This window comes from Oryx dammah, unplaced genomic scaffold (assembly GCF_014754425.2).
Source record: "Oryx dammah isolate SB20612 unplaced genomic scaffold, SCBI_Odam_1.1 HiC_scaffold_4, whole genome shotgun sequence".
Taxonomy (NCBI): domain Eukaryota; kingdom Metazoa; phylum Chordata; class Mammalia; order Artiodactyla; family Bovidae; genus Oryx; species Oryx dammah.
Window position 1 is genome coordinate 31074170 of NW_024070188.1, and position 13432 is coordinate 31087601.

General features: G+C 40.8%; 1 protein-coding gene across 1 annotated transcript in view; it reads right to left on the minus strand.

Annotated features, from left to right (window-relative positions):
- Positions 1-13189, minus strand: part of CRYBG1 (crystallin beta-gamma domain containing 1) — a 229087-nt gene extending 215898 nt beyond the window's left edge. Inside the window, exon 1 of the mRNA XM_040238556.1 lies at positions 12953-13189. Coding sequence (XP_040094490.1) covers positions 12953-13125 — 173 coding nt within the window. The 5' untranslated portion in view covers positions 13126-13189. The remainder of the gene's footprint in view (positions 1-12952) is intronic.
- Positions 13190-13432: the final 243 nt, after the last annotated feature.

The following is a 13432-nucleotide window of genomic DNA, read 5'->3' on the forward strand; positions in this document are numbered from 1 at the left end:
ATATAATTTTAAAAGTACCTCCAATACAAAAATGTCAAAATTCAGTTTTCAGAGAAATGAGCACTAAAGACAAACTCACTAGCTTTCATAAAGACAGATTATTTAAAGGGTTTTCATAATCCTTTAACATCAAACTCTCTAGCTTTACAATTTTCAAGACAACAGTGTTTCCTATAAATCTGGAGTTTGGTCATCAACATCTCTTTCCTCTTTTAGGGCTATGGTTAATCTTTGTGCAAAGTGAAAAATCCTCAACATTTGCCACTTTAGACTCCTTTGCATACTCTGTGAATCATCCCAGCAACAGGTAGTAAGACTTGGTGGTTTTGAGAGCAGACTGGAAATCAGGTGCAACAAGTTTAGTCAACACTTCAAGGACTGAGTCACTGATTCTCAGCAGAATTATCTCAAAAGTTCCCAGGGAAACCATGATGCCCTGTAGACTTCCCAGCATGAATTCTTCATTCTTGGATATTCCCCTTCTCTAAATGGGACATGGTAGAGTGCAGATAATTAATAAGGAGAAATTCTTCTCTTCCGGTCTTTGAAAAAGTGACAGTTCTGAATGTAAATGCATAACTACATTTCTGTTGGATGCTGCTGTTCTTTAGCTAACCACCTCCCCTATTCTCTCTCTCTCCCCCAACCAATCATTTGTTCAATTAGCTTTAGTATTCTCGTGGCGTAGTGAAAATATTATGAACTTTAGAATTTGAAAGACCTGGGTTCAAATACTACTTTGTCATTTACCAGATAAATCAGTTTGGGCAAGCTACTTCCCCTCTTTCAGGTTCTGTGTTCTCAATTGGAAAGATGGGGGTAAAATCAGCTTAGATGAGCTATTATGAAGATTAAATGAGACATACCAAATATAAAAGCAACTGCCACCTGACAGGTAATCAATAATTCAAGCCCTTTCACCTATGTATTCTTGGCAGAAGTTCTTATATTTACTTAATTTATAGGAGAGGCTGGGAATGATTGATCTGAGGAGAACTGTCTTCCTTCATACCCTCCACCAAGCCCATTTTCCTTTGAAAACATACCCAAACACAATTGGCTGTCTTTTGCTTTTTGTTGATCAGTTCTTGGGTGGCATGAAGATAGACACTGCTGCTCTCCTTTGTTTAACATCTGCTGGCTTTGTAAATTTGTGGACTTCTAACCAGAGTATGATTATACACACAGAAAAGCAACCATGAGTTCTGTAGAGAATAAGGAAGTTGATGCATAAATTCCTGAGGAGTACCTCTGTGGGGAAACTACAAGATGAAGCAAACACAGCTTCAATGCATCAACAGTTATTACCTAGATCTAGGACCAGTTGTTCCCTTATGGGCATAAAAAAGAGCTTTAATAAAAGTAAAATAACAAGGAAGGGTACAATCAAGCACCAACAATGCACCAGCTACTATGACTTATAGGTCAAAGTACTTGAAACCTCTCATGGGGTGAGATTAGAACAATCACAACATGCAAACTGGTAAAAGTCAAAACTTGAACCAATGCCAGATATTCAGTCATACTTTGCTTTTATCTTGAAAAACAAAATCCAAATTCTAGGCTTCAACTAACTTGTTTAAGCATGTTTACTGACACACATGGGAATACAAATGTTCTTGTTTCTGTCGAAAGTAGGCTCCAGGGAAGGATTCTTGATCGACAATTGAGTCTATTCCAGTCAAATTTGTTTTGGGGAGTCAATACTAAGAGAATAGTCTTGTAACCCCACCCTGGAGCAACTACATTTGCTTATTTTGCAGATAATAACAGCAAGGTAATATTTCTTACAGATAAATGACAATCACTTAGTTCTCAGAAGGAAAACAGTAGGAGCCACCCTTTGCAAGGGACCAGAGCCAAGAATGTCTGCAAGGCCTGGGGGTGCCTCTACCGCACAGGCTTGAAAAGGGCCGGTTCTAGGTTCGCACATGGCAGGTGTGATAAAGGAGACACTGTATTTCAACCTAAATTTCATCAGTTTGATTCAAATATCTTAACTGTTTCAAATAGCAGATGGAAAAATAATCAAGTTGAGATTTTATAGGATATTTATTAAATTCATCAGTATTATCAAAACATATAAATAAGATCACAAATAAAATATATTACCTGTCAGAGCACCATCAATTTGTCAAGCCCCAAAAGGGCATTCTTGAATGGGTACAATATGGATAGACTCTATAAAGAATATTTTACTATTATAAAATATGGTTTATGCAAACTTTATACTTTTTTTTGAAAACATGAATCAAGTTATTGCGTGTGTGTTCGGGTTCTGGGGTATTTTTTTTTAGATGGTAGGTGACATACTAATTATGTCTGAATTCTGGAACTCTAAGTATTCAATATGCCAGTAACTAGACTATAGTCACAACTCAATCTGGGGATCAGACAGTCTCATAGTTGTTGGTTTATGAATTCAGGGAAAGATTTCCAGGAGAATAGTCATCAGGAAGTCAAATGAATCAGCTGGACTCCTATCAAAGGTGGGTAGAGGCCAGGAATTGAGAAGTATAGTCTATAACCCAAGAGGACCCAGAACAACAGCTGAACAGAAGCCAGAAAACCTGCTTTTATTCCTGCTTCCTCCACCTGCATTGCATTCTTTGAACCTCAGTTTCCTCGTCTATAAATGAGGGTCTGGGCTATTGCACAGAACTATTACAAGCCTCAAGTAGAATAAAATACCAGCCATAGTTTATAATCCTTGATGTGTAAGATCAACATAAGGTGAAACCTGTACTTGTTAGCAGGGAATCCTCAGTGATAAATCAGAAACTAAAACGAAAGATTCAAGCAGCAGGACCTCTAGAGACCTAATTAAGTTTACCCCTAGCAGTTTTCCTTGAGAAATTCTGACACCCCACTTAGCCTAAGCAGCAGCTGCAAATTTTCCAGGCCACCTGGCTAGTTGCTTATCTTTGACTGTGCGTGCAAACTACTGTCCTGGCCTAGAGTGTACTGGGAGGGAAGAGGGTGTACCAACCAAGCCCCCCTCCAGGTCATGCCGTTTCTTGAGAAAGCTTGGGCAGAAGCTCCAGACTCAAGATCTTTAGACATATTCCTTTTGTATATAATATACACTTTAGAATTTCTGCTTTAAAATTGCTTTTTCTTCCAAGATTTTAATGCACTTATATTTTAATGTATTTATATATTTTTTTCTCTTCACTACTTAATATAGAAATTGTTTAGTATCCAAAGTTAGCTTGTTTTCCTATGTACATTATAATTTCTGCTTGCCAAATTTAGAGCTTAACTATACTTACTGTGGGAATACAAAGAAGGTAGCACTAATTTGTAGTGATTAACTGCAGGACTCATGACCATCAGCTGGAGGACCACAGCCCCAACCCTTATGAGCTCTGTGATGGTCAAATTACCCTGCCCCTCTGTGCCTCATTCTTTCTCAAAATAGGAATAATAATAGTACCTGCCTCCCCAGGATGTTATGAATTAACTGTGGTGAGTTAATATTTGTAAAGTGTTTAGAACAGTGTCTGCCACAGTGTATGTTAAATAAACTGCATCTTTCAATAAAATCTTGATGGAAAACAGTGTTTTCATAGATATGATCTAAAATTATCATAAACTGAATGCTCCTTGTATTTTCTTGTTTTATTCATAGCACATATTATTTTGCCTCTTGAACCCAATTTTAGGATAAAGAACTACCCAACTAGAGAATCCAAAGGACTATCAGGAATTTATGCTATTGCTTATTAACTGATTTGGAAAAATTAAGATATGTATTAAGCATAGTATCTTTATGCAACTGTTGGCCAAATCTCTTATCTGAACTATTATCTTCAGATTGCCATAACCCTGGCTTCTAACAGATGACACTCAGTCAGGGGGGCTGACTTGAAATGGTGTAGAACATTAAGAAATACAGTCAGCAGCCAACTTCTTCACCACAGAATATTTTGCCAAGCTTACCAGTAACTTATTTTTACTCATTTCACTTCCATACATGGGAAGGCTAAAAAACAAAAGGCCCTTGTTAATTCTGTGTTTCATTTTTTTGTGTCAGCGACAGGTTCAACCTGTCTTTGCCTTGTCTGTAACTTGTAGATGAGAGAAACCAGGGATACCACAAATGGATTTAGGATTATCTGCGTCACTTGTGTGTCTCAGGGTCTCCTGGTCCTTTGTCAAAATGATCCCTTGTGGTGAAGGGTGTCTGTCATTGCTTCACTCCCATTGCACAGGCCAATCCAGAAAGCACACAGTTCTGTAAAGACAGCGCTAAGTGTTCATTCTCTAGAATGAAGGCATCTTATGAAGCTGAAGCTGTAGAGGTATTCTGATGAGGCATTTGGGCTGGCCCAATGCAGCTGTGCTTTAAGGAAGCAATAAATGAACTAATGAGACTTGTAAACAATTGGCCTTTCTTGCCAACATCCATGCAAGTGTTAGCTATTGATATATACTTTATCTTAAAACTCACTTTGGGACAAGGTACTGAATTCACATTTCAACCCTCTCTTGGGTAAAAGTCCAGAATTCATTTTGCATAGTAACTATATGAAAAGACATCAGTTGGATATGCCAGGCAATTTGGGATGAAAATAAAGATAGGTTGTTTTAAGGAAGAACACTTTGCTTATAGAACACAAGCAATGCTAGATTCTTCTTAAAAGAGGCTCCAGAATCATCCTGACAGAGCTATGTAGACACCAAGTTAGCTGTGCACCCTAAATAACAATTCTCGTGGGATCTGTAAATCTGTCTAAAAATGTCAAGAACCGTTCATTTTCAGTCTGAAATTTTAGAGTGTCAATATCATGTTTACATATCATTTCAGTGAAGGTTTTCAAATCAATGTCATAATTGAAGCCAATCTTTTTTAAATATTTTATGAAACCCAATCTTTATTCCTAGGTGCCAAAATATGACAGAAGAGCTGAGATAATCTCAAGTTCTAGATATTTTAAATATTTAATATTTAAATTGAAAATTATTTATGCATAATCCTGAGTATACAACTCTCTTTTGTTTTAAATGTCACTATGAAAATAAGTTTCTGTGATTTTCCTTTTGGTCCTATATTGGATATAGTTTAAGACAATCAAAATTTAAGAAGATTTAGAGCCTTTGATGATCTCTATATGAGAGAATAAAAATTCTCATTAATTATTCGGTATGAGTAAAACTTTTTAACGAGAGAAAAAAATTTCTGCTCCTTGAAGATAATCCTTCTCCTGACCTCAATGCATTGGACTAAATTTTCTGTTTCTACACTTAATGCATGATATGCTACTTAATTCATTCACAGATCCCTCCTTCACTAGACTACAGGTTTCTTTGGAGCAGAGATCATCTCTAATGTCATTGCTCTTTTTCCCAATGTCTGATACAGAGTAAGAGCTCAGTAAGTTTTGTTTGTTGGACTTAAACTTCTCTTTAAATTCTGATTGATAACCATTTCAATAGGATACAGAAAGGAATGTTTTACCAAAGAGTAATTAGCATTAATCCTAGAAAAATGATTCTGTAGTCAGATTGCATTGCTTTTCATGAACAGGTTCTCTAAATCTTCTTACAATAGGTAAAACATGAAAGGGAGATTAAACAATTATTTGATAAATTTTTTCAAGGTAAATAGAAATGCATACAGTTCAAGATTCAAATAATCTCACCAGACAATTTTTTTCAAAGAACTAAATCATTTTTTTCTGCAAGGACATTCCTAAAGTACAACTGACCACTTAGGTGAGTGAAAAGTTAAGACAGGTAAGTGTTTTTAATATTCATATTAAGATGGGCATTTTGAATGGATATTAGGAGCTAGACAGTAAGTTTCAATATCAATATCTTTGCTACATTGCTTTAATCATGGATGAATAGTAAAGCAGTGATTCACTGCCTCATCTTTATAAATAAGATTTATAAGTGAAAACTAAAGAAAAAGGAAATAAACCCAAGCACAGAAGTACTAATGGTCTCCAAAAGTGTTCACGTCACTTGGATGTGGACTAAGAAGATTAAGGCTAAAAGTATAGAAATAGAGTGGATAAAGCAATAAAGTGGCAAAAATTATCCTATATTAAACTCAGACTCCAAAATTGCTTCAGGAGAAATACCACCAACTTCAAATATAAACTTTACCTTTGACTTCATAAGTCAGATATATTAAGACTGTTAAGTCTTGAATGCACAAAGGCTGCCCTTTTACAACTACAAAGGTATTTCCAGACACCCAAAGGTACTTCAGGTATTGACATACCTGGTTATAAACTTCTGGACTTCTGAAGTTGTTTAACTCCACTTACAAGGTCAAGTGGCTTTATGAACGCTACCACCATTACTGAGCAGACAACAATTACACCGCCACCGCCATAATCGCTCCCACTCTGCCTTTCATCTGTCTAGCACCTGCTTTGCACTGGGCCCTGGCCCAGCTGTGGTATATAGATAGTATTTAACCCTCAGGAAGCCCCAGAAGGGATGCTGTTTTCTCCATTTTACAGGTGAGGAAGCTGAGGCTTAAAGATTGAGGCTTACAAAACTTATCCCAACAGCAGAGGCAAACTTGAAGCTGAGTCTTTCCAATACCACAGCCTAGGGCTTTGTCACAGCAACTTGCTCTCAGAGGTATTTCTAAGCCTCTGTTATCTTCCAGGCACCGTGCTAGTAATTTTAAATATATATTTAGAAGTCTCCAAAACAATGCTAAGATGTAGGTAGCAGCTCATGAAATTGAAGCTAGAGCAGGAAAGAAACTCCTCCAGGAGCTCACAGGTAGTAAGTGACAGGGCTAAAATTTAAATACCTGCTTTATCCATGGTGAAAGAATATAAACCGAAAATTTCAAAGTCTTGCCTTTGGCATAAACTAAATAAGGGAAGTAACCCGGTACCAGTTTAGATGCACTATTAGATAAAACAAACCTAGGCTTATCTCGGAGAAGGTGATGGCACCCCACTCCAGAACTCTTGCCTGGAAAATCCCATGGGCGGAGGAGCCTGGTAGGCTGCAGTCCATGGGGTCGCTAAGAGTCGGGCACGACTGAGCGACTTCACTTTCACTTTTCACTTTCAGGCATTGGAGAAGGAAATGGCAACCCACTCCAGTGTTCTTGCCTGGAGAATCCCAGGGACGGGGGAGCCTGGTGGGCTGCCATCTATGGGGTCACATAGAGTCGGACACGACTGAAGCGACTTAGCAACAGCAGCAGACTTATCTAGCTATGTCCTTTTTGTTAGAAAATAATTAAACCTGTTTAGAATTCTAAACACATCACAAGAGATGGAAAAATGGAATCCATCAAGTCATGAACACCCTACAATTTCAGAATGTTTCCAATGATGGTTCTTTCTCTTGTGAAATAAAACAACAGTTTATCCTCACAACCCTCTAGTGATTTACAGAGTCTAAGGAGTGAGTTGTTTTCCTGTTTTAGAAGGAAATGTCCATGCAAAGACAGAAAAACTAGGCAACGTTTGGCAATCTCAAAACTTGAACCTATGTATCCTGAAATGAGGATGCTCTGCTCTCTGGTGTTGGCTGCATTTTTCCTCCAAATGAAATCGAGTCTGCTGATTTTCAGAGGATTATGGCCATCACCTGAGTCTGGCTTCCTGCAGAGAGCATTAATGTTTGCTTCTAGGTTTGGAGTTCAGATGCAGAGTGATCGTTTTTCATTCACTCTATTGACCTTTAGCTCAGAACCCATTTCTAATTAAAACAACACTGATTAAGGAAAATAAAAACAAAGCACTATTTTCATCATATAGCAGAAAATAAATCATAAAATAACCACTCAAAAGTATAGGTAAGATATTAATAAGAAAAAGGAGAAATAGCTCCCATTTACTGAGTGCTCACAATGTGCCAGTCACTGTTCTGACTGCTTGACAGCCACTAACTTATTTTTATAACAGCACTTATTATGCCCCTTTTATGGATGAGAAGACTGAAGCACAAAAAGGATAATAACTTGCCCATGATGACAGAGCTAAGTGTCACAGTAAGTAGAACAGGGATTTAAACCCAGATATAGAATTACCCTGGTTTGATTCCTGTGTCAGGAAGATCTCCTGGAGATGGGATAAGCTACTTATTCCAGTACTCATGGGCTTCCCTCGTGGCTTGGACAGTAAAGAATCTGCCCGCAATGTGGGAGATCTGGGTTCGATCCCTGGGTTGGGAAGATCCCCTGGAGAAGGGAAAGACTACCCACTCCAGTATTCTGGCCTGGAGAATCCCATGGATAGAGGAGAGTGCTGCTGCTGCTAAGTTGCTTCAGTTGTGTCCGACTCTGTGCGACCCCAGAGATAGCAGCCCACCAGGTTTCCCCGTCCCTGGGATTCTCCAGGCAAGAACACTGGAGTGGGTTGCCATTTCCTTCTCCAATGCATGAAAGTAAAAAGTGAAAGTGAAGTCGCTCAGTCATGTCTGACTCTTCTTGACCCCATGGACTGCAGCCTACCAGGCTCCTCCGTCCATGGGATTTTCCAGGCAAGAATACTGGAGTGGGGTGTCATTGTCTTCTCCGACAGAGGATACTGGCTCTCTACAAAGTGGCTATAGGGGGCTACAAAGGGTCTACATGGGTCTGCAAAGTGTCTGGGTCAGAACCGACTGAGCAACTAAGCACAAGACAGAATTCACACTCTGAATAAAATGTTTACAAATGAAGTATAATTCAAAACCTGATAAATGATGGTGCCACTGAAGGCTGCTAAGGAAAATCTAGCCAAAACTCACCATGCCCTCTCCACACACACCAGTGTGGTCCCTCAGGTGGCAAGAGAATGGACAAGATGGCAGATGGGGCTGACTCAGGAGGGTGACAGTTCTGTTTCTGTGGAAAATAACATATGGTACCAAATAGGAAAAGGAGTACGTCAAGGCTGTATATTGTCACCCTGCTTACTTAACTTCTATGCAGAGTACATCATGAGAAACACTGGGCTGGAAGAAGCACAAGCTGGAATCAAGATTGCCAAGAGAAATATCAATAACCTCAGATATGCAGATGACACCACCCTTATGGCAGAAAGTGAAGAGGAACTAAAAGCCTCTTGATGAAAGTGAAAGTGGAGACTGAAAAAGCTGGCTTAAAGCTCAACATTCAGAAAACAAAGATCATGGCATCCGGTCCCATCACTTCATGGGAAATAGATGGGGAAACAGTGGAAACAGTGTCAGACTTTATATTTTTGGGCTCCAAAATTACTGCAGATGGTGACTGCAGCCATGAAATTAAAAGACGCTTACTCCTTGGAAGAAAAGTTATGACTAACCTAGATAGCATACTAAAAAGCAGAGACATTACTTTGCCAACAAAGGTCCGTCTAGTCAAGGCTCTGGTTTTTCCAGTGGTCATGTATGGATGTGAGAGTTGGACTGTGAAGAAAGCTGAGCACTGAAGAATTGATGCTTTTGAACTGTGGTGTTGGAGAAGACTCTTGGGAGTCCCTTGGACTGCAAGGAGATCCAACCAGTCCATTCTGAAGGAGATCAGCCCTGGGATTTCTTTGGAAGGAATGATGCTGAAGCTAAAACTCCAGTACTTTGGCCACCTCATGCGAAGAGTTGACTCATTGGAAAAGACTCTGATGCTGAGAGGGATTGGGGGCAGGAGGAGAAGGGGAAGACAGAGGATGAGATGGCTGGATGGCATCACTGACGTGAGTCTGAGTGAACTCCTGGAGTTGGTGATGGACAGGGAGGCCTGGCGTGCTGCAATTCATGGGGTCACAAAGAGTCGGACATGACTGAGTGACTGAACTGAACTGAACAGAACTGATGCTTACCAAAACCAAGCTTGGAAAAAAAAACTCTAGGGGTGCATTTTAGGGAAAAAGACAGCCATGTTCAAATTATTTTATGTAAAGGAAGCAAGCAATGGTCACTGAGTTTTAGAACATATGCACTAAAGATTGCAAATATTTGCAGAATACAGACATCAGTAAACTTTAAACCGTCATTGGACTGTTAAGTTCTTAAGAGGGGAAGCATTTTTTCCCTTCCAACCCTATTTTTTCCCATTCCTCCCATTAGAGCTTAGCATTTATAATAATGATGATGGTGATGGTGGTGGTGATGGTTTTACATTTACTGAGTTTCTACTTTGCATCCAGAGGTGTGATAAGAGTTTTACGTTTAATAACATAAACTAGCATGTGATATTCACTACAGTCCTACAGAATTAGTATTACTATGTTTTCCATTTTCCATCTGAAGAAATGGAGACTCAGGTGAAGTAACTTGTCCAAGGTCATTTATCCAGGACATAAATTCATTTTCATTTGCTCTAAAAGCCCACAAAATTAATGGTGAATACCAAGCAGATAAGTGTGGCCACCTGACTGTCCCATCCTTATATAGAAACAAAGGTCCCAGTGAGTGCTGCACATTTCAGTTGAGGCCCACACCTCCAAATCCTGGACAGAAATGAACAAACAGGGAAGATTGCTCAAGAGAGTGAGACTGACCAAAGATGGGCCAGAAATCTAAGTGTGCTTTAGCTGCTCTCTTTACCAGTAACTGGTACACCCTCTCAGGAGTAAACAAAATATGTATAAGCATAACTAGAAAAGCATCCCAGAGACAGACCAGTAAGTTTAGTTCTCAGGACACTTGTTAGTACCAAGTTCATCATAATTCTAAAGGAAAGAATGGAGTGCTTTAAGACCGAACTAAAATACAAGAAGCTCAAAGAGAGAAATAAAAACTCCTAAGTTTTAGTCTAAAACTCATTTGGATTTGAATAAGTTGTTTCTTTAACAACACTTTGCCGACAAAGATCCATACAGTCAAAGCTATGGTTTTTCCAGTAGTCATGTACGGATGTGAGAGTTGGACCATAAAGAAGGCTGAGCGCCAAAAAATTTATGCTTTTGAACTGTGGTGTTGGAGAAGACTCTTGAGAGTCCCTTGGACTGCAAGGAAAGCAAACCAGTTAATCCTAAATGAAATCAACCCTGAATATTCATTGGAACGACTGATGCTGAAGCTCCAATACTTTGGCCACCTGATGCAAAGGGAAAGATGCCGGAAAAAATAGAAGGCAGGAGGAGAGGGGGAACAACAGAGGATGAGATGGTTGGATGGCATCACCGACTCAATGGACGTGAGTGTGAGCAAACTCAAGGAGATAGTGAAGGACAGGGAAGCCTGGTGTGCTTGCACTCCATGGGGTTGCAAAGAGTCAGACACAAGTTAGCAACTGAATAACAAAATTGTTTATAGCTGTGTATCATGTCATTGATAGGTTGAATGTGATGGGACCAGGTCAGATAAGACCATTACTATGGAAGTGTTTAAATTATTTGCTGATGTAATAGGAAAAATACTTTTATGTTGGATATATCATTATTAAGTAACATTTTGTTAGAAATTAATTCATAGTTAAGCACATTAAGTCTTTAGGTGGTAAAAAAAAAATATGTCCTATTACAAGCAATTACTACTGTGAATGATAAATATGAGAAAAAATAAAATGCATTCTCTGTTAGCACTCCACTCCCTATGTTCTCACACATACTCAGACTTCCCTGAACCACTTGTTCAGGAAGTACTTCTCAGGAAGTACCATGTTCTTCCAAGTATTGAGGATGCTCGTAATGCAACCTCTGCCTGGAATGCATTGCTCCTTCCCTCTTCTGACTAAACTGCCTCAGTCATCCTCCTCCAGGAAGCCTCCGTAGATCCCTTCCTCTATTCTAATATCTATTGCAGCACTTATCCCACTGTTTACTTTTTGGTATTCTCAAGACACAAAGAATTCTTTGATGACAGAGGCCACTCTCATTGTTTTTGATACCCCAGCACTTAGTTAATATTTGCAAAATGATTGAAATTCCGTTGCAAAGACTCTTTTAGAAATAAAAGGAAAAATATTTCTAAAATGCAAATCTCATACAATATTATTCTTACTGTTCACAAAGGTGTGTGTTAAACACACATAAAGGTGTGTATTTAAAAGCAAATACAGAAAGGGACTTCCCTGGTGGTTCAGTGGCTAAGACTCCACGCTCCCAGTGCATGGGGCTGAGATTCGATCCCTGGTCAGGGAACTAGATCCCACATTTAGAGTCCACATGCCCTAAATAAAAGATCCTGCATGCTGCAGTGAAGACCCAGCAAAGCCAAAGAACTAAATAAATGTTTTGTTTAAACACACACACATATAGAAGGATATACTGGAAATTGCCAACTGTCCTTCAATAGATTTTTCACACACCTGAACCTCTTAAATATACCATTATGTCAAATTTATTATTGCTCAACGAACGCACCAATTCAGATAGTATAACTGAATACTTACGCATGAAAGAGAAAATCGTCACAAAACCACGGCAAAACATTGAAAAGCACTATGGCGGTTACACTTGGAATAACTAGGTGCTGCCTTTTTCTACCACTGATTCCAATGGGGACAAGTCACGCACCCTTTGGTCTCAAGTTCTCCACCCATTAAATTGGGATAACCGTCCCTGCCACTTCCTCCTCCACTCGGATCCTGTGAGGACAGTGGAGCTATAACAACACCACGAGTGGACATCTTCACAACTAGGGCACCGCGGTCAGAAGTCTGAAGGAATCCCCAGGTGGAGTTCCGACCTCGTTATGGTAATAACCCTTCGCAACCCACCTGCTCTCGTCAGCAGGTTGATAGCATAGCTTCTGGTGTTGTCTTTGCTACACTTATTTTGTAGTCAAAGTCAAGTCTACATGAGTGGGCACAAGTTCCTCTCACTGGTGCTTGGTCTGAGCCAGAAGCAGCGAGGAACCCGTTCATTCAGGGCGACCACCACAGTCCCCTCCTCGGACCCCATTACGTTCCTGCCGCGCGAAACCGACCTTGGGCCTTTCCCCTTCTCGGAGAGGGGTCGATCGAGGCCGAGGGTAGAGAGGACTCGAGGCTCAGGGTAGCCGGGGTGGAAAAGGCCGGGGGAAGTGAGCCGGGGATAGGCGCGCTCGCCGAGGGGCTTACCTGGCCTCGCTGAGGGGCGCCAGGGGCGGGTGTGGAATGAACACCCCACAGTCAGACCGCGGAGGCTGCTGCTTCTTCTTGGAGCGCCAGATATGGAAAGAGGTGTGCTTTTTGGGGGGCCTGGACGGACTGGACTCGCCGTGGTCACCCTGAGGTGGCAGCGACAGTGGCATCTTCTCGTCTGCCTCCTCCTCTGGCTGCTCGGACGCTGCCCTCTCGGTCGCCCGCTTCTTGTATTAATAAAAGAACTCACCTGGGCGCCCGCTGGCCCGCCTATCCCCGCGCGCCGGCCGACCCCGCCCCCTCGTCGCGGGTCTGCCGCAGAGCGCCTCCCCCACGGCGCAGGAGGCACGCGGCGGGAGCCCAGGTGCGGCGGGAGCGCGGAGCCGCAGGTGTGGAGGACACGCCCCCTCGTCCCGGACCTCGGGCAGTGCGGCGGCCGCGGGATAGCGACACCTACTGGAAATCTTGGGAACCGCC